At 35.2% G+C, this 20,993-nt stretch overlaps 2 protein-coding genes across 2 annotated transcripts; both read right to left on the minus strand.

Annotated features, from left to right (window-relative positions):
• Positions 1 to 543: 543 nt before the first annotated feature.
• On the minus strand, positions 544 to 14,561 carry LOC129787023 (sushi, von Willebrand factor type A, EGF and pentraxin domain-containing protein 1-like). Its single transcript, XM_055822307.1, has 7 exons — positions 14,120 to 14,561; positions 13,542 to 13,929; positions 12,964 to 13,482; positions 11,190 to 12,848; positions 9,223 to 11,118; positions 8,976 to 9,152; positions 544 to 2,393 (listed from the first exon to the last, which is right to left on the minus strand). Exons 1-7 carry the CDS (start codon positions 14,504 to 14,506, stop codon positions 1,255 to 1,257), a joined length of 6,165 nt encoding a protein of 2,054 aa, XP_055678282.1. The 5' UTR covers positions 14,507 to 14,561; the 3' UTR covers positions 544 to 1,254.
• A 3,340-nt stretch (positions 14,562 to 17,901) lies between these two features.
• On the minus strand, positions 17,902 to 19,664 carry LOC129787024 (farnesyl pyrophosphate synthase-like). Its single transcript, XM_055822309.1, has 5 exons — positions 19,394 to 19,664; positions 19,229 to 19,314; positions 19,085 to 19,155; positions 18,879 to 19,019; positions 17,902 to 18,811 (listed from the first exon to the last, which is right to left on the minus strand). Exons 1-5 carry the CDS (start codon positions 19,600 to 19,602, stop codon positions 18,026 to 18,028), a joined length of 1,293 nt encoding a protein of 430 aa, XP_055678284.1. The 5' UTR covers positions 19,603 to 19,664; the 3' UTR covers positions 17,902 to 18,025.
• Between the last annotated feature and the right edge of the window lie 1,329 nt (positions 19,665 to 20,993).

The raw sequence follows: 20,993 nt of genomic DNA on the forward strand, positions 1-20,993 counted from the left end.
TGCACCCGTTTTGACATAAAATGTGAAAATTCGTATATTTCCCAGCGCTTTTCCGGGAAATTGCCACGATTTTCTTGAGTCTTTAGTAATGCCCTACGATAATTTAAAAACAAAATTTGGTTACCTCCTTGGGGACTGATTCATACTAGAATGACTAACCCTCTTTTATGTCCTTAAAACTTTCACCAGTTTATCTGTTTTCTCGTGAAGAAAGGTAAGTTTTGGATTTTTTAATTAGTCATTGAAGAAATCGCTCAATAAAATTCTTCTGGAAGACTAAAAAAGCTAAAAAAATAACAAAAATATAAAAATCAATAAAAGAAGTTTTTTATTCATTGAAATATTTTCCATTAAAATCTTCTAAACAGGTTAAAAATAATTATTTGGTTTTTTATTAACTTTATTAAAGGTACTTGGCGGGACAAAAAAATGGCTTATTTACTAGTAAATTCAGCAATAATCTCATTTTCTTTTAGGGGCACAGTCAGAAATCTTATCAAGGAAGTGCTTTTCATTTTTTTTCAAGTTATAAAAACTTTGAAATTGATTTTAGAAACGAATTTATATTTATTTGCAAATGATTGACATTTCTCTTCTAACGTTTGATGTCAATATTAAATATTTGACATTTATTTTTAACGTATGATGTTTTTTTCACGTTTAACAAATTTTTAAAGTTTTTAAAAGTCTGAGGTTTCTTTCTCAACATTTTACGTTTATTTTTAACGTTAGGAATTTTTTTTTCTTACGTTTGACATATTTTTGAACATGTCTCTTCTAATTTTGACTTGTATTTTCAAACGCTTGAAATTTCTTTGAAAATATTTGACGTTTTTTTTATACGTTTGACAATTCTTTAACGTTTGAAATTTAGTTTTCAACATTTGACATTTTTTTAACGTTTGATCCTTCTTTTCTTACGTTTGACATATTTTTTAACGTTTGTTGTTTCTGTTCGCTGGTTTGACCTTTTCTTTTGATTATTTGAAAAATCATTTTTTAATGTAATTTTTGGTAATGAAAATATTTTCTTTTAACTTTTAAAAAAAAGTCTGAATTTCCTGAACTTTTTGAGGGAGCGTTTAGACACCCATACACCCTCCCTGGCCATGCCCCTGTTTCCTTTCATTTAGCATTAAATTTTCTCATATTATTTAGGTACAATTTATAAGTATAAAATTTATTAGCTGCACAAGCTAATGGCTGCTCATGGGGATGTTGCTTGACCTCTCTGCTTGACCCCATAATGATATTCTAATCCTCATCTATGCACTTCATCGTAACATTAGTCCACATTCCTGTGGGTAAGCATTCAATGTACGGCTGACCCTTCATTGTGAGTCCTCCGGAACAATTGAGCTTTGCTCTGTGACCAACAATGAAGACATTGTTCGTGGAATTCTCGAGATTCATATCGCGTGGTATTGATGGTGCGTTGCATTTTCTCAAGCAAACCCCCTCCTGCTGAGTGACCCACTGCCCGTTAGCATTGCATTCAGCCACGCATTCCCCATTCATGTGGAAACCCTCTTCGCATGCGAAAATCACCCTTGTGCCAATGGGGAGGGAATCACTCATGCTGGATTGACTCTGACCGGCTGCATTGAAAATATCCACAATCCTCGAATGTTCAATTTGGGGGAGAAACTGTTCTTGGCACGATGGGGGATTCTGCTTGGCTTCCAGAGCTTTCACGTAGTTCTCATAGACGGGATTGAGGATCTCAACTAGGGCTAATGGAAGCTTCTCACTGGCATCCAAGGATTCATCCTCCATTGTAGGTTTGTCCTCTCCAAAGTAGTACTGCGTATTCCAAATGACTAAATCCATGGTGAAGCAGAAGAGCATCCTGTACAAGTCCTCCTCCTCCTTCGCAATTTGCCCATCTGTGAAAATCTTCCCCAATACGTTGTCAACTGTAAAATTCTCTCGTGTATTCCCACTTAGGGTGGCTTGAATGGCACCAAGGAGTCGTGCTTCATCGCTCTGAGATTGTTCCATGGGCACTTCGCCGAGATCACTCAGCTCCACCTCCTTATATAATTTACACAGCTGATTAATCTCCCTCTGTGTTGTGCATCCCTGATAGAGGAATGTCCGCAGTGCACCCCAAAAATCCTCCTTGGTGAGAACAGGAAGGATTTCCGCTTCAGGTGGCTTTGTAACAATTTCCACCTCAAAGGATTCAACTGACTGTGGGATACACTGAGGTGCTTCTGCATCCCACTCACCACTTTCCTCGCACACAATAAAGCTCTGCCCCTGTAGGGTGGTCTCATTGCCACACTCGAACTCAATAAATGTCCCAGGGGTGTATTTTCCACGCACCGCCACCACAGAGTACACTGCATGACCTCCCTTTGGGGCCTCAACTGCAGGGCAGGACTTCTTCTCTGTAAATTACATATACAAAACACATCATTTCATTTAACATCCTCACTGTACAATGTACATAGTCTAAAAGCTCAATTCCCCCAACCCCAAATTATCCAATTTAGCTGCCCTAAAGCTACAAAGGTGGAAAATGTTTAGAAAATTATCAGTTTGCTGCTGGGGTACGTGGCATGGGAAGTTTGGGGAGAGTACAAAAACATCCATAAATTATCCAAAGGTGCGATTTCGAACATCCGGGCTTTTCAGCCACATAATCCACAGAAAATAGTTTGGGGGAATTAGTGGAAAATAGTATATTTTATATCCTAAAATTGCATATTAATTCGCCAGTAGAAATTGCAATCTGTGCACTGCAACGATAAAATGCAAATCTAATAGAGTTCTCAGGAAATCTGTGTTGAATGCAGATTTAATTCTGTTTGTCAATGAAAGCTATGCAAACATTATACCTACAAATAAGTTCTGAGAATTTTAGTAATTTTTGAATTATTTAAAGTTTTAATGTATTTCGGATATTAATAGAAGCTTTGCCATTTCAATGTAAGTTAAATATTAATAAAAGCTTTCTGAGCTTTTCATGTATATACATTCTGTACATAAAGTATATCAGGTCAAATCGCACAAAACTTCACAAAAATGACATTACTGGGGAACCCCTTGACGGATTTTAGTGAATTTTTTTTTTAAAGTTAGAGCTACCATTTGAATCCGAGTTTCGTTTGATAGTCAGACTAATCTAATAATCACCAAGCGTCTCCATGTTATTTTACGATACATAAATTAAGCGAATTCGTGCGGGAAAGTGAAGTTTTATTACTTTTTGCTAGCTAAACTTTAAGAAGATTTTTATCTTTTAATTTTAAGGAGTTTTTTTTTTGTTTTCCATGTTTTGGAAATAAGCATTTTCTTAACAATACAAAAAATTAACTTTGAATTAAATATAAATTCTAAAATACAATCTTTAATCGATTTGAAAAAAAAATATAAAATTAATTATAATTTTCTCAAAAATAAGTTTCGAAATTCTTTGTTTCAATCATCAGGTCCTACGATATTTGCACAGTATTCTCTACGCCTTTTGAATATTTTATACTCGTATCGTTATGTATCAATACAGGAAGGGAGCTTTCAAGGTTGTAACGTTCACCTGCTATGCTTCCCAATACATAATTCCTTTTCGATCGAATCCTGAAAGCTTCGCCTGTTAATTGTTTAATTGTTTGTAAAAATAATAATCGATGTTATTGAAGGTTTCTAGTCTACATTTTATGTAGTATTCAGTATTTAGTTTACTCGTATCGAGTGCTGATCGCTGTTTGTTAGACCAAAAAGTTCATTCAAAGTCTATTCATTTCAATATGGCGAAGCATTTGGAAGAGTTTTATAAAATCAAGCCTCGATTTGATTTCCTCATATCCCTTTTGATAAGTGATGTGTTTCCTGGACCATGGAAAAATCGTTTTCTCATCATATTTTTAATGCTTTTCAATACTTTTGCTTGCTCTCTGGTTATTTTGCACTTGAAGAATGCAATCGGAACTGAAATTAATATAAACATTCTTGTGACTATTCTCATGTTCTTCTTATTATTTGAATATTGCATAAGAATTGTTCTTGGTTTATTCAATAGAAGAAAATTTACGGTCCTTATGCAAAATATTAAAGATTTATTAGAAGAGCAAGATGAAGATCCCGAACTCAGCTCAATTATGGAGTTTCATTTGAAGAATTCAATGAAGTATTTCGTATTTTTCGATCGGTAAGAATAACATAAAAGATAAAATTAATATTATACAAAATATTGGTTTTAAATTATTTCATTTCTTTCCTATTACATAGAATGTTGACATATATTGCGTGTTCAACAGCAATTTTAATTAGCCTTTACTTTCGCTATAATGAAGATTATGGACTCCTCTTTGACCTACCATTTGTAGTATCCGACAATATCTTTTGGATTTGGAGAGAAATGTTATATCTTCTACAAATTTTGATTACAGTTGTTGCAGCCTATTCTATAGTATCTATAGATTTAGGAATATTTTTTCTGGGACTTCAAATCATTGCAGAAATTAATATTTTTAACGATAACTTAAAAAACATAAATAGAATTCTGATAAATCAACCGAATTTCCTCAGCAGAGTTATCAAAAGGCACAGCTCCTTAATATCAAATATTAATATTCTAAGTGAGATAACGTCAGAAGTATCCTTCATGCAGCTCTTTCTCAGCTGCATCACATTTATGTTTGGATTCTCTTTCCTGATGAAGTACTTGGCTGGTATTGGGAATTATGTGCTATTTTCGGCTGGTATTATACATAGCCTCCCTATCTGTGTTCTCGGAGAATTTATTAAAAGAAAAACGGATGATTTATCTGAGACTCTCTGCCTGATTAATTGGCTCGAATTAAGCTTGAAGGATCAAAAAGCATTCTTGATCATCCTTGGAATGGCTCAGCGTGAATACGGAATAAAAGCTTCTGGAATGTATGACATCAATTTATATGCATTTGTAAAGGTTTGTCCTGTTCACCCTATTTTAGCTATTAGTTTGATATATGTATGTACATATATCAATAAAATCTTATTATTTAATTTTATTTTCAGATTGCTAAAATTGCCTTATCTTATTCAGCTGTCTTATACAGCTTGAGCAAATAATTCATTCAATATTCAAAGGAGGATGTAATAGTCGAACTTTGAAAGTTTCAATGAAAAGCGCGAGGATTGTCCTTGTGCAAAGCACTAGAGCTAATCAATTACTTGCAATTTTTTAATGTAATTAAAATATTATGTTGAAGATGTTCTGTCATGCAAAACTATATTTAGATGATGAAAAAATATGTTACAATTTTATTATGAAATTATTGCTTGTAGGTATAGAAAAAAAAGTAAGCAACTATTCAAGGTTTCCCCATACATCTGCAATTTTTCTCACCCCTTTCAATTAAGTGTCGATCGAATCCTGAAAGCTTCACAATGTAAATTGCTTAATTACACCTAGAAATTTCAATACACAAGCTGTTGAAATTATATGTTGTTTTTCATGGTATCAATCAGTCTATAGTTATTTCTTAGTGAGGACTGATTGTTCTTTGTCACAGTCGAACTTTTACCCAGATTTCTAATTTAAGAGTTTTTGCAATGGCCAAGCCAAGGGCTAAGCATTTAGAAGAATTTAAAAATGCTCAACCTCGATTTGATTTTCTTATATCACTCTTGATAAGCGATGTGTTTTCCGGGCCGTGGAAAAATCGTTTTATCATTATATTCTTTATGCTTTTTAATACTTTTGTTTGGTATTTGGTTTTCTTACACTTGAAAAATGGAATTGGAAATGAAATTAATATAAACATTCTCATATCTATTCTCATGTTCTTGTTATTATGTCAATATCTTATAAGGATCGTTCTTGGTTTATTTAATATAACAAAATTTACGGTTCTCATGCAAAATATTAAAGATTTATTTGAAGAGCAAGATGAAGATCCCGAACTCAGCTCAATTATGGAGTTTCATTTGAAGAATTCAGTGAAATTTTTCATATTTTTCAATCGGTAAGAATAAATAGTGATGAAATATTATACAAAATCTATCTTTTTTGACTTTTTTATAGATTGATTATGAATATGGTGTATGGAGCAATACCTTTAGCCAGCTTTTATTTTCGCTACAATGAAGATTACGGTCTTATGTATGATCTACCATTTGTAGTGTCAGACAACATTTTCATGAGAGAATTTATGTATGTTCTACAAGGTGTGATTCTTATGGTTGTGTCCTACCCGTTAATCTCATTAGATTTTGGAATTATTTTCATTGGACTTCAAATTATCGCAGAACTCAATATTCTCAATGATTTTATGAAGACAATGAACGTTATGCTAAAATCTCAGCCGAATTTCCTCAAGAGAATTATCAAAAAACATTGCGTCATATTATCGAATATTAACCTACTCAGCGATATTATCCTAGAAACATCATTCATGCAGCTTTTTCTCAGTTGCATCACATTTATGTTTGGATTCTCTTTCCTGATGAAGTACTCAGCTGGTGTTGGAAATTATATGATCATGTTCGCTGGTATTATACATAGCCTCCCTGTTTGTGTTCTTGGGGAGTTTATTAAAAGAAAAACGGATAATTTGTCTGAAACACTCTATCAGACCAATTGGTACGAATTGAGTTTAAAAGATCAAAAGACTTTCTTGATCATCCTTGGAATGGCTCAGCGAGAATATGGATTAAAAGCTGGTGGGATGTATGACATCAATTTATATACATTTATTCAGGTTTGTTTTTTCATAAACTTAAAATCAAACAATTAGTTGGTATATTTTAAAAAATTGTCTTTTCTTTCAATTTTGTAGATTACTAAACTTGCTTTCTCTTATTCAGCTATTATATATAGCTTGAGCAAATAACTGTGATGAAAGGAGAGAAACAAAATATAAAAGCTACATAAACTGTGAAATTTCTACATAAAAAACTGGAAGATTGTACGTTTAAGCAGGTTTGCTTTTCCATATAATAATTTTAAAGTAGGTAACAAAAATGTTTTGTTTAAGATGTTCCGTAATGCAAGTGTAAATGATGCAACAATATGTTTAGATTGTGGCATTTTATTCTGGAATCTTTCCTGTAGATAGAGATATCAAGAGAGGGAAGTTACTGTTCGAGGTTTCACTGTCCATCTGATATATTTCCCACCGCCTTCAATTAACTGTCTATCGAATCCTGAAAGCTCTACAATGTAACTTGCTTAATTACACCTAGAAATTCCAATACACAAAGCTCTTGAAATTTTATGTTGTTTTTCTTGGTATCAATCAGTCTATAGTTATTTCTTAGTGAGGACTGATTGTTCTTTGTCACAGTCGAACTTTTACCCAGATTTCTAATTTAAGAGTTTTTGCAATGGCCAAGCCAAGGGCTAAGCATTTGGAAGAATTTAAAAAAGCTCAACCTCGATTTGATTTTCTTATTTCTCTCTTGATAAGTGATGTATTTTCTGGACCATGGAAAAATCGATTTCTAATTATTTTCTTTATTCTCTTAAATACATTAGTTTGTTACTTGGTTTTCTTGCATTTCAAAAACACAATCAGAATTGAAATTAATATAAACATTCTCGTTGCAATTTTATTATTTGTTCTATTGATAGAATATGGATTTAGGACAATTCTCGGTATGTTTAATAGAGGAAAGATTGCGATTTTAATGGAAAGTATTGTGGATTTATTTGAACAGAAAGAAGAAAATTTAGAACTTGGCCTAATTATGGAGTTTCATTTAAAGAATTCAATGAAGTTTTTCGTTTTATGTAATCGGTAAGTAAATTAATTAAAATTGTTTTAAAAAAAATCATAACATTTTTGTTTTTCACCTCTTATGTAGATGGATGATAAATATAGTGTATGGATCTGCAACTTTAGCCAGCTTTTACTTTCGCTACAATGAAGATTATGGTCTTCTTTATGATCTACCATTTGCAGTATCAGACAACATTTTTATGAGAGAATTTTTATATGTTTTACAAGGACTTTTTGCAAATGTTGCAGCCTATTCTATTATCGCTATAGATTTAGGAATTATTTTCATTGGACTTCAAATTATCGCAGAACTCAATATTCTCAATGATTTTATAAAGACAATGAACTTAATGCTCAAATCTCAGCCGAATTTCCTTAAAAGAATTATCAAAAGATATTGCGTCATAATATCGAATATTAACCTACTCAGCGATATTATCTTAGAAACATCATTCATGCAGCTTTTTCTCAGTTGCATCACATTTATGTTTGGATTCTCTTTCCTGATGAAGTACTCATCTGGTGTTGGAAATTATATGATACTTTTCGCTGCTGTTATGCATAGTCTCCCTGTTTGTGTTCTTGGGGAGTTTATTAAAAGAAAAACGGATAATTTGTCCGAAACACTCTATCAGACCAATTGGTACGAATTGAGTTTAAAAGATCAGAAAACTATCTTGATTATCTTTGGAATGGCTCAACGAGAGTATGGGCTTAAAGCTGGTGGGATGTACGATGTCAATTTATATGCATTTATGCAGGTTTGTTTTAATTTTTAAAAAATATATAATTTTAAAAATATTTATTTTTTTGTTTCTTTTTTTTTCAGATTACTAAACTTGCTTTCTCTTATTCAGATCTTTTGTATAGCTTGAGCAAATAACTTTTAATTCGTCTCTTACTTTATACTTTTTTATACTAAAAAGTACATAAAATATTTCAAGTTAAAGCTTTCAAAAAGCTTTATGTGAAATCACAATGATAAAAAAATGTATGCAAAAATTAATCTTGTAACACTCTGAGTTATTTTAGCACAGTTAAGCAAGGAATTTTATGAATATTAATTTCACCTTACTGAATTATTAAATAGGGACTTAAAAAATATTATAATGTAATGTATTTTAAATGAAGTAAAGCAAAATAAAAAAAAATGCCAGGAAAGTTTAATTTTTTTTCTACATATTTGAAGTTTTCAGCTTTTTTTCTTTATAAATTTCAATGGCATATGAGGGTTCTTTTAAAAAATGATTTTTATTCAGTACTTACCTATACATTGAGGAGGAGTTCCTGACCATTGTCCTGTACTTTCACATAGACGAATATCACTTCCATTCTGCATTTCATAGCCACGATTGCAGGCGTAGGTAGCAGCTGAACCGAAAGTTGTTCTTTCAGCCATTACATAGCCATTTGGAATATTATAGAGTGGACCACAATCCACAACTGCAACGAAGACAGAGAATTAAGAAATTAAAAAATTATGAATTTTTTTTTATTCTTTTTGTTCTCTTACTCGTGCAACTTGGTTCTGGTTGTTGCCACTCTGCAGTCCTCAAGCAATTCCTAATTGGCAAACCTCCTTCCAGGGTAAATCCATCATTACACGTGTAGATGGCTCGGTTGGCAAAATAGTTAACAGCTCCATTGTTAAGGATGAGATTTTTGGGACAAGGTTTGCAGAAAGGCGACTCTTGGATTACAACATCGCCTTTGATGTGAGTTTTGAAGTCACTCCAGGAGTAGAGATTCCCATGGTATGGGTGGCAAGATGAGTAAAATTCCTGCACTTCTTGAAGCTCCAAAACACGATCCCAAACATCCAAATAAGCAATTTCACCGATAAATGTTTCCGAATCACTGAATCCCGATCCAATTGTATCCTGTTCTTGTCCCAAAATGAGGATACCTCCATTTTCAACGGCATTGCTTGAGCTGAGGTTGTACCCGTGATGCTGGAGAATCCCGTCAGAGTACATCTGGTATGAGCCTTCCTTACTCATCCATGTTGCACAGATAAAGTGCCAGTGCCCGTCATTCACGACAATGTCGGATACACTAAAGCTTCCATTTACGTACAGTGCTAGTCCGTTGTAGTCTGTTAGCGTCAGCATGTTGTCTTGTCCTTCTGTTGCATAGGAGATTATTGTGCCGTAGTTGTGATCATCTTCACTTTTTATCCACGTACATACTGTGAATTGCTCAAGATCGCGATTTGGACCCGGAAGGATCGCGTAGTTCGTTGTATGAGGTTTAGAAAATTGGAGAACATAGTCTGGAGTTACGAGTGATTGACACAGGTTGCCGTAGAAGTAAGGCGGGCATGTGCAGGTGTACTCCAAGAAGATGCTTTCATTCCTATCGTCATGTAGTCCATTTCGAAGGGCAAGAGGTTCACACAGGGCGTTATTCTTGCAAGGAATCCTATCGCACGGATTATCAATTTCTGTACAGTTGATTCCTTTAAGGCCATTCGGACAACGGCAGATGTAGCTTGACTTATTGGCGGCAATATGAGGTAGATCGATACAGATTTGATTAGTGTGGCATGGAAAGTAGTCACAGGGACGTAGATGACATCTTCTTCCGATAATTCCAGGAGGACAGATGCAGAGGTAGCCTTCTTGGGTACTCCTACATTCCCCTACTTCGCATGGATTCGTTGAACAATGATTAATTTCGTTTTCACATAAGTCTCCGATGAATCCTTCAGGACATTCACAGACACCTTTTTCGCCCGTCTCGAAGCACATTCCTCCATTCTGGCAGGAAATATTTGAACAAGGAGTTACCAACTCTTCACAGAAGCTTCCAGTAAACACCTCAGGACACTGACAACCGATTTCTATTGTACTAACATGATGGCAGATTCCTCCATTCAAGCATGGCGAGGAAAGGCACAAATCTACGTGCTGTTCACAGTGAGAACCTTGGAAGCCTGCTGAACATGTACAACTGTACAAATAAGGATTCTTCGCATCAGGAATACAGGCACCATTTGGCCCACATACAGGCTCAGCTAACTGGCATGGGTAGAGCCTCCTAGGGGCACAATCAGTGAAAGATTTAGCTCCTCGGGGTGATATAAATCCATCAGGACACAGTTCGCAGCGAGCTTGATCGTACAAAGATTGATACTCTCCTGGAGGACATTTTTTACAGTACGGCATGAAAGTTTTGTGCAGTGTTTGAGTTCCATTTCCTCTTTTGGATGCTTTGAGGCGCGCCATTGTTCCCGGAGGACATTGCTGCAGGCAGCTACTTGCATCTTTGTTGCTGTCGCGTCGTGTTGAATGATGCGGAGGACAGGCTTGACATTCAAGCTGTCCAGCTGATTCTGAGTAAGTTCCCTTAAGGCAAACTTGGCAGGAATTATTTGTAGCATTGTGATAGGTTCCTCTAGGACATTGAACTGCAAAGGAAAATTAAAAAAAAGAAAACGTTTTTTTTAAGTTATAAAAAAATGATAAAGCTCTAACTTACCGCAGTATTGCTTCTTAAGGACGCTACCATTAGGGCATTTATAGATTTCATTTAGGGTCATTTCGCCTACATTGACCCTCAAATCTGCAAACTTTCCTTTGTTGAAATATTCCTGTCCTGTTCTCAGCTTCCTTGAATTGTTTTCTCTAATCTCAGAGCTTCCTCGTCTTCCTTGCTTGCTGACAACGCTAACTCTTAAATGCATTCGATTCCTTCGTCGATTCTTACGTGTTCCACTTGAGATTTCCCTCTTCTCTACAACATGGTAGACGTTCTTCTCCAAATCGGGGTCTTCAGGAATGTGCTCAGTTGTACAAACTGGGATCTCAGTAACAACCTCACAGTTTGGTTGATTTCCACAGAACTCCTGATGAGCATACTCCTTCATTTCCCGATAGAAATCATCTCGATATTCAGATTCACAGAAGTCCATGTCAGAATCCAAGGAGATTGATAGAACTTCATCAACTGCCTCTGGAAGATCAAGCTTCGTGCAGTCAATCATTGGATCATATTTCCACCGAGGATAGTCATGATCGCAGAAGAGCGTCAGGTTGTCCATGTGAGATTCATCGTAGGCGTCATAGGCAGCAAAACCAGGATTGCAGATGATATGGCACCACATTTGAGTTTCATTCGAAGCACAAATCATCTTCCCGTTGTCAGGAAAATTTGGTTTTTCACATTTTAGTTCTTTTACTGTGATATTCATTGTGCACGAGGCGGAATTATTGGAAAGATCTACTGCAGTATATGTGACCTGGTATGATCCTGGTTGTAGGTATCCAGTTTCCATTGATTGCGTCACATTGAGATTCATATTTGAGTTATCGTAGATAATGGGATCTTCCCATTCAACCTTCACCTTATTTTCTCCATAAGTCCTCAGATGGAAAACAGGAGGATCAATGCAGTTATCCAGAACAGGTGGAGTCTTATCCTCAACGGTTATTGTGAAATTGCACATAGCTTTGTTTCTGAATGCATCAGATGCAATATAGGTAAAAATGTGACTTCCTGCAGTTAGTTTCGTTGTGTTAGCTTCCAAAACGGGCTTTGTCCAGTACGTAATATTCAGCCCAGAATTATCTGAGACAATTGGTTCAGGAATCTGTGGGACAACTGCATAGTTTTCCGTTTTCTCCATAATTAAAGTGAAATTATTGGGGCACTTTATCTCCGGAGCTGTGATATCGACACATTTTGGATGCTTGTTCTTGTGCGTCCAGAATCCATTGCGTTTTCCTGTACAAGTTTTCTGAGCAGGACCTTTAAGTTCAAATCCTTCATTGCACGTTATCGTGCAGTTTGTTCCATGAGTTGATTTATTTTCATCACAGTCCGTTGGATCATAAGAACCAAAAGTTATTTTTGGTAGTTTCGAGCAGAAGATTTGTCTGCACGTTGTCTGTAAGCCATCCCACTTCGAGAGAGGAAGACAATTCCTTGATGATGATCCTACCAAGTAGTATCCTGGACCACATTTGAAAATACAATTTGTATCAATTGGCATTGGTTCGGTTATTCGAAGCTCGTCTTCCATGTAGAATTCCATAAAGGTTACGTTTCTTGGTGTGTAGTCAGCTACGAGATTCAGATCTGGATTCCTACAGATGGATTGCCCATAGTAGGGAACTTGAAGGGAAGGGCAAGCTTTTACTGAAAAACAGAAAAAAAGAAACTTTGAGCTTTTGAATAAAATATGTTAAATAGTATTTCTTAATGTTCATCAATTCAAAATTAAAAAAAATTATCAATGAAATATAAAACTCACAGACACACTCAGGTTCACTTCCTGACCATGTTCCATTTTGTTGGCATAGCCTTATGCTGCTCCCAACTAATTGATACCCCGATTTGCACCTTGCACCACATGCTGCATTCAGGACATTTCCACAACCCTGAGGATGCTTCACAAAGTATCCATTCTTGGGAGGAGTTAACTTTGGGCATGTAATGATTTCGCAGCGATTCCCCTCAACAGGGAGGAAACCATCCTTGCACACACACTCCTCAATCCCAACAGCTGCTCCTAAGGTTATGTGGTTGATATCAGGACAGGGCTTACAGAAATTCCACGTGTGCCAGTATGTTGAATTAGGACAAGCATGGCAGTTATTCCTCAATCCTGATCCATAGTACCCGGGCTTACAGAGGCAGGAGTAGTGTCCTGAGCCGATTCCACATGAACAATCGGCATTCTCATCACAGCATGAATCTGAATCATCTTCTAGATCGCACAATTTCCCACAGAAAGATGAATTAGTTGGTAGTTGCTGACCCATTCGGAAATCTAAAAGCAAAAATAATTAAAATAGGAAGAAAAGCTTTAAAAAAAACATAATAACTTACCAACATGAAGAGCTTTTCGCGCCAAGCTTTCAAATTGTGTAAAATTATTTAGGAGAAAAGTGTGATCTTCTGCAGGATCCGTTGACATCTTATTGAGCTCCTCGACATTCCCATTTGCGATCCCCACACTAAAGATCGTAACATTGTCCCTTTTGAGCTTATTCGCCAGTGGTATGGGATCTTTCCCATTTGAGAAGCCATCTGTGATCAGAAAGATCACCTTTTGGCTGTGCTTCCGTGCCTTTGCCAGGACATCGCGTGCTTCCCGCAAAGCGCCATATGTGAAGGTTCCACCACCAATAAATCTCAGCTTCAGAATCTCATAATTGATGAGCATGCATTTGTCGTTGTGCTTCTTCGGCGTGGAAATCTGGTCAATGTGCCGGTGCTAAAAATAGAATTTATATACAAAACTCGCGCGAGACTCTTCGGTGGCTAAACAAAAATATTGTTATCGCAGAAATTCCTGGCGCCGCGTGACTCAGACAATATTTTTGCTAGTGTAACACACTTCCAAGTGTGACCCCGTCAATGACCCAGAGTGGCGCTCCCGCGATAAGCTTTCGCGCAATACTTACAATTCTTCCATGTGAGCTAAACTGGACAACGGCTACTCGGGTAAAATTCATGCTGACTGGAAAATCACTGAGGAGTTTCTTCACAAATTTCACCTCACTGGCAAAATTCCTTCTACCAACGCTAGAGCTGGAATCAATGAGGAAGACAATGTCCAACTTCCGGTTCTTCTGTTTGAGCCGTCCCATACTAGCGCGAAATTTCCGTGTAAGCTCATCAAATTGTTCACGCGAAATAGGACGTTCTGTGATGTTGCGATCGCGCATAGTATTGATCACTTCACGATCACCTAAACTAACAAATTTTCCCCCAACAAAGGCACTAGGAGTCCTTTCTGCGTACCCAAAAGCCACCACAAGGGCGATCACAAAAGTAACTCTGAGCAACATGGCACCGCGCGTCTTATTTTAGCGATCCGCACACATGAACTGCCGACGACTGACTGAATTGCGAGAGCTCGCCCGGAAGCTGATAACATATGCTGTGAAATGTTAATGAGTTCACCGATTTAGCGTTTGGCAAAAAAACATCTCGGGTGCTTCGTTCTAGTCTTCGTGTGAGCTTTCTACAAACGAGCTTTCTTCGTTGTAAGATGTATATTGTATTATTTATAATGAATCTCATATAGCTCATATATTTTGTCTATTTTGTTACTAAAGAAAGTAGTCTAAAAGCTGGTCTGTCTTAGAATATTTATTACTTCGTCAACAAGGAATTATACATAAAGTACATTTTCTTTTATAGATAGTATTAATGATAAACATCGAAACACTAAGTATTGTCGTGAGCGCCAGTAATTGATTAAACTGCATATCAATTAAATTATATACGGGAGTACTTTTAAGCTTTACCGTCAAAGCCACATAGCAATATCGCCGAAAATCGTTATTTGGTTGAGCTTTATCTAATCATTTGCGTGAATTTTACAGTTTATGCAATTAAATGTTGAATCTATGATATCTTTATTAATTTTTATTGTTTTTTGTAATTATTTCCAGCAGAATAGATTATTACATATTGAAGGTATTCTTTCATGGAAATAATCCACCGACTTTTGTTGAACAAGTCATTGTTTCAACTAATTTTAAGTAAACATTTTTTAGATCCCCATAAGAATTTTCTTCAATATCCTTCATGAGTTTTTGGTATAATTCAAATACATATTCAGAGTAAATTTTATGAATATTTATCTCTTCGAAGAGTTGTTTAACCACAGCCACATTCTCTTCGTTATCCTTTCCATAATTGGCTCTCATGAGTTTCTTCTGCTCCGGAGAAGCTTTTTCCATGAAAGCTACAATTGGCCAACGACATCTTCCGGTTTGAATGTCTCTTCCCACTTTTCCTGTAAGTGCAGGATCTCCGAAACAGTCCATATAGTCATTCTCAATGAGATAGAAATATCCAAGCTGTGTTAGGATTGTTCGAGCTTTTATGACAATTTCAGGATCAGTGTATCCAGCAAGAGTCATTCCTAGTACAACTGGCATGTAACTTGCCATATAGACTGAAGCACTATTCAGTGCACTTCGGAACAATTTAAGGGATGTATTGAAGGCATCCTTTGAGTATTTTATTTCAATCTGTTGTCCTAATCGGTAAATGAAGGAAGTGTCGTTGAATAATTCCAAAATCCGCCCGTAGCAGTCGAGATATCCAAAATTCTTCCTTAGAAGGTAGTACATCCCTGTCTCTATTAGATGGGCATCATTGATTGCATTTAATTGAACATCCTTTAGGCGGTGCCAGCAAATTTTATTTCTTCTTGTCTTTGCTCCGTCGATTATATCATCATTCATGAAGATACTGTCACAATACTATTGAAATAATTAAGAGATTCTTTGTAACACTTGAAGTTGAAAATCTTTCAAGAGAGATTGTCTCACCAATTCCACGCACCATCCGAGGTAGTAGCCGAATTTAATATTTTCCAGAGTTTTCTCAGTCTCGGGCAGGAGCATTTTGTACGTTTCAGCAGTAACGACGCCTGCATACTTCCTTCCACCAGGAACAAAGTATTCCAGAACCTTTGGTACATAATTCAAGATTTAAAAAATATTTTTTGGGTTTAATGATTTTTTAGTTTTTAGGCCCAAAAGAGTCTAATTTGTTATAATTCATTTAATGAGCGTACCTTTGTAATATGCCTTCCATTTTCAATCTCATCGAGACTTGCTGCCTTGATTTTTAGTTGTTTAAGAACATCTACAAATGAAAGTAATTCACTTAAAAACTTATTTTTTTACAAGAAAAATCAAATTGGAATTTACCGGGAAAATATGATTCAAATTCTTGCCTCTTTTCTTGTGAAAACCACATATCTGGAGTGATTTCATTGGCTTTCCACAGATGATAACTATATAAGAAGATTTTTAAGAATTCAGAAATATCTTTTCACTCATTTAATCATTCTCCAACGTACATGTTTGAAGAATTTTGCACGTTCGAAGGTAGCACTGGATATATGTTTTTATCCAAAAATTCTGCGATATAATTAATAGACATTGTTTTAAAGCTTCGCTCTCCATCTACACTTCTGGCTGAATGTCCTTTACAAACGTATAACAACTTTCTTGGAAATTTTCCAGGCGATATTTGAAGATAAGAAATCACCTTTGGAAAGATCATTTTTTTTACAATTTTCTTTTAATTTCACCACAAATTACTTATTTTCCTCATAAATTCAATAAAGAAACTGAAGTTTTTTATAAAAAATTCTTTTATTTATCTGTTTATGTTATCAATTCACCTATATTGTAATTTGAGATTATACAGGAGTGTCATTATGTTTATCTTTATTTGTAGAATATGTTTTATATATCATTTTATTTACACAGTAGTTAAATTAAATAGAGTTCTGCGAGTGAGAGATATGTATACCTATCAATCAATAGTAAAGTTGTTTGATTTGGCAATCAAATACATTTTTCGAGTGCTTTTAAGTGAATGCTATAAAATCAAAAGGATTGATAACAAAATAATCTTTTTTTCAAATATCGTTGATCGATAGTGTTAAAAATAACTTTATAATGCGTTTATTGCAAGATTAAGAATGAGAGTCATTGCTGATGAGTTTTTTAGCTGTGATTCTTTCTTAAAAGAAGCACAGCTTCTGTGTACACTCAAAAATGCAATTTTATGTATGTAATACCTTTCATTTCATTTAGGAATTCTATAACGTTATCATCTTCAGGTGAATGGAAAAAAACTCAAGATCCACTTAATTTTTACTTTTTTTTAAAGAAAGGTAAAGTATTGAGGCGCTTTAAGTATCAAGTCTATATCAAGAAAGGTCCGTAATTTGTAAAAAAAAAAGAAATAAGATGTTATATTAAGAGCTACGCAAAACCTAATACATCTTATAAAAAATTATACATAAAATTAAATTGTAATTAAAGATTGATAACAAGCATTGGATATTTTTTCTTTATATTTGCCTCATTTTGTCAAAATAAGTACAAAGTCCTCCTTAATACATTAGTCATGTATGTACTGTCTTTCATTAATGATTGCAATTCAATTCCAATTTATTGTAATATTAAGCAATTTATCAAATTACTTTGAACGTAGCATTAATTTCCTTAGAAGTGCTGTTTTTCCACTTGCTTAAATAAAAGTCATAACTTTATGATCCATGGGAGAGACAAGATTAAAAAACAATTAAATACAAGTGGATATTTTATGTATATTTTTTATAATTTTAGCCATACTCCTTATCAACTCAGATAATTCAGATTTAAGTAACCTGGCTAAGTCTGTTTGAGCTCTGAATAAATTGAAAACATTTTTTTAAGTTTTTCTTGCGTTTTTTTATTTTTTATTTTAAATTCAACATATAATTTTAAATTATATTTTTATACCTAGTATATCCTTGAAAAAAATAGCAGAAAGATTTTCATGAAAATATGCTATGGAAAAAGTCCTCCAATTTCCGTTGAACAAGTCATTGTTTCAACCAGTTTTACGTAGACTTTTCTCAAATCCCCATAGGAATTTTCTTCAATGTCCTTCATCAAAGTGTCGTACAATTCCGCAGAATAGTCAGCGAATAATTGATGCATATTTACATCCTCGAAGAGTTTTTTCACCAGAGCTATGCTTTCTTTATTATCTTTCCCGTAGTGATCCCTCATTAAGTACTTTTGCTCCGGAGAAGCTTTTTCCATAAAAGCTACAATCGGCCAACGACACTTACCAGTTTGAATGTCTGTTCCCACCTTTCCTGTAAGTGCAGGATCTCCAAAACAATCCATATAATCATTTTCAATTAGATAGAAATATCCAAGCTGAGTTAGTATGGATTTTGCATTCTGGACAATTTCGCGATCAGTGTAACCAGCAAGAGTCATTCCCAATACAACTGGTAAATAGCTGACTATGTATATGGCGCAATTATTCGCAGTTTCTCTGTACATTTTAAGGGATGTATTGAAGGCGTCCTTTGCGTACTTCATGTCGATATGCTGTCCCATGAAAACAATAAAAGCAGCATCATTAACATGCTGTAGGAGGCGCATGAAGCAGTCGAGATGACCAAAATTTCTTTGGAGTAAGTAATACATCCCCGTTTCGATTATGCACGAATCGTTAATTGCGGCCATTTTAACATTTTCCAAAAGATGCCAGGCTTTTTTGTTTCGTCTTTCTACTGTCTCATCCATTATGTCGTCAGCCATGTTGATTTTTTCAATAAGCTGTGTATCAATTTGTTAAGTTAATAAAACCCTTTTTATTAACGTAATATCAATGAAATTGTCTCACCAGTTCAACGCACCATCCAAGGTAGTAACCAAGTTTGATATTTTCCGGTGTTTGTTCAGACTTTGGAAGAAGCATTTTGTATGTTTCAGCAGCGATGACTCCAGCATATTTTCTTCCACCTGGAACCACGTAATTTAACACCTGTAGAATATTTTTTTTAAATACATTTTTACATTTTGTTATTTCGATAAAAAAAGATTCCTTACTTCAGAGATATGTTTTCCATCTTCAATCATATCTATTGTAGCTGCTTTACTTTCTAGTTGTTGAACGATATCTAGAACAGTGATAAGAGCATATTCCAATTAATTTCGGTAAATTAAAAAAATATATAAAATAAAATAATTCACCTGGGAAGTACGACATGAATTCATCCCTCTTTTCCTGTGAGAACCACATATCTGAGGTAACTTCCTTCGGTTTTATCAGATAGTTTCTAAATTTATTTGAAATAGGTTTTTTTTCAGAAATGAAAACGTTTATAAAATCGGTTTTACCAAAAAAAATCCTCTTACCTGGGTAAGGTTTTTTGTGGGATATCCGATGGCAGCACTGGGTACTCTCTTTTATCCCAAAATTCTGCGATGTAATTAACGGACATGGTTTTAAAGGATCGATTTCCTCCGAAACTTCCTGCTGAGTGCTTTATTTCATATAAAAATCGTTTCGATAAATTTCCAACACTTGATATTTGGAAGAAACCCAACATTTTGGAGGAAATCATTTTGTGCAATTTTCTTATGATTTTTCTTATAAAACACCAACTTTCTTCACTTCTTAACACCCGGTACTGAATTTCCTCGTGCCATTTTTTTGTATTTATATGCTCTGCTAAAAGCGTTATCTACTTTCATTAAAAGCTCAATCAACAATTAATTTTTCTTGAAGCATTAATTTTTGTGTCAAAACAATATTTTAGCTGTGATTCTTTCTTCAAAGAAGCACAGCTTCTGTGTACACTCCAAAATGCAAAGTCGTCAGATCGGGCTCAAACTTGGGATGACCACGAATTAGGGTCCCTACATTCCAAAAAACGTATGCGCCAAAAATTGTTCCGGCCGGCCGGCCGTCCGGCCGTCCGGCCGTCCGTCCGGAACCTTTTGCTAAATTACAAGAGAACGGTAATAGATAGAGACTTGCGGTAAACGGCAAAGTTCAAATGTCGACTGGAAGACATCCGATTATGACGTCAAATTTTACCCCCCACCCCCCCGTCCGCCATTTTGAATAACCTCAAAATTTTGTTTTCGCTATATCTCAGCCCCTGTAATAGCTAAAAATCTGAAATTTTGATATGTTGTAGGGGCCATCAAGACCTTTCCAACGATACCTCATTTTCGAAAATCGGCCAAGCCGTTTAGCCAATATGGCCGCCACAATTTTTCATCGAAAATCGCCCATAACTCGAGAACGGCTCGACCGATTTTGATCAACTTGGGCTCAAATGAAAGATATTAACGAGCCCTACAACTGCTCAGAACATCGCAAGTTCAAAAAATGACCGCAAGTGGCGCTAAAATCGAAAACAAAATTTTCGATGAGTTTTCGATGAATATCTCGAGCACGGCTTTATAGAATTGCTTCATATTTTGATATGTTATAGTTGACTATAATATCTTTCACTATGCCAAAAATGAAGAAAATCTATGTAGCCGTTCCGGAGATATCGCGTTTTAAAGTTTACATGTCATATCTTGAGTTGCACAAGTCCAACGCCCCGCGAAGCGGGGGGTTTTATATATACACATATAAAAGTAAAGTAAATATATATAAATGCATAGATATATACATTATATATACATATAAAAATGCAAAGATAAATATATATAAACTGCAAAGATAAAAATTAAATATAGCATGGATGGAACAGTATAAAGCGAAAGAACGGTAAGTAAAACTTACGGGCTGTGATTCTTTCTTTGTCTGTGAAATGTGAAATTGACGGAAAATTGGGGATAGGCAAATTTTGAGGAAGGCTTTCTCGCGTACCGAATCACAGCCAACGCCCACGATTAAGGCTTTTCACAAAATTTCTTCGCGTTGGCTGTTATTCGGTGCGCGAGAAAGCCTTCCTCAAAATTTGCCTATCCCCAATTTTCCGTCAATTTCACATTT

Source organism: Lutzomyia longipalpis, chromosome 1 (genome assembly GCF_024334085.1).
Source record: "Lutzomyia longipalpis isolate SR_M1_2022 chromosome 1, ASM2433408v1".
NCBI lineage: Eukaryota > Metazoa > Arthropoda > Insecta > Diptera > Psychodidae > Lutzomyia > Lutzomyia longipalpis.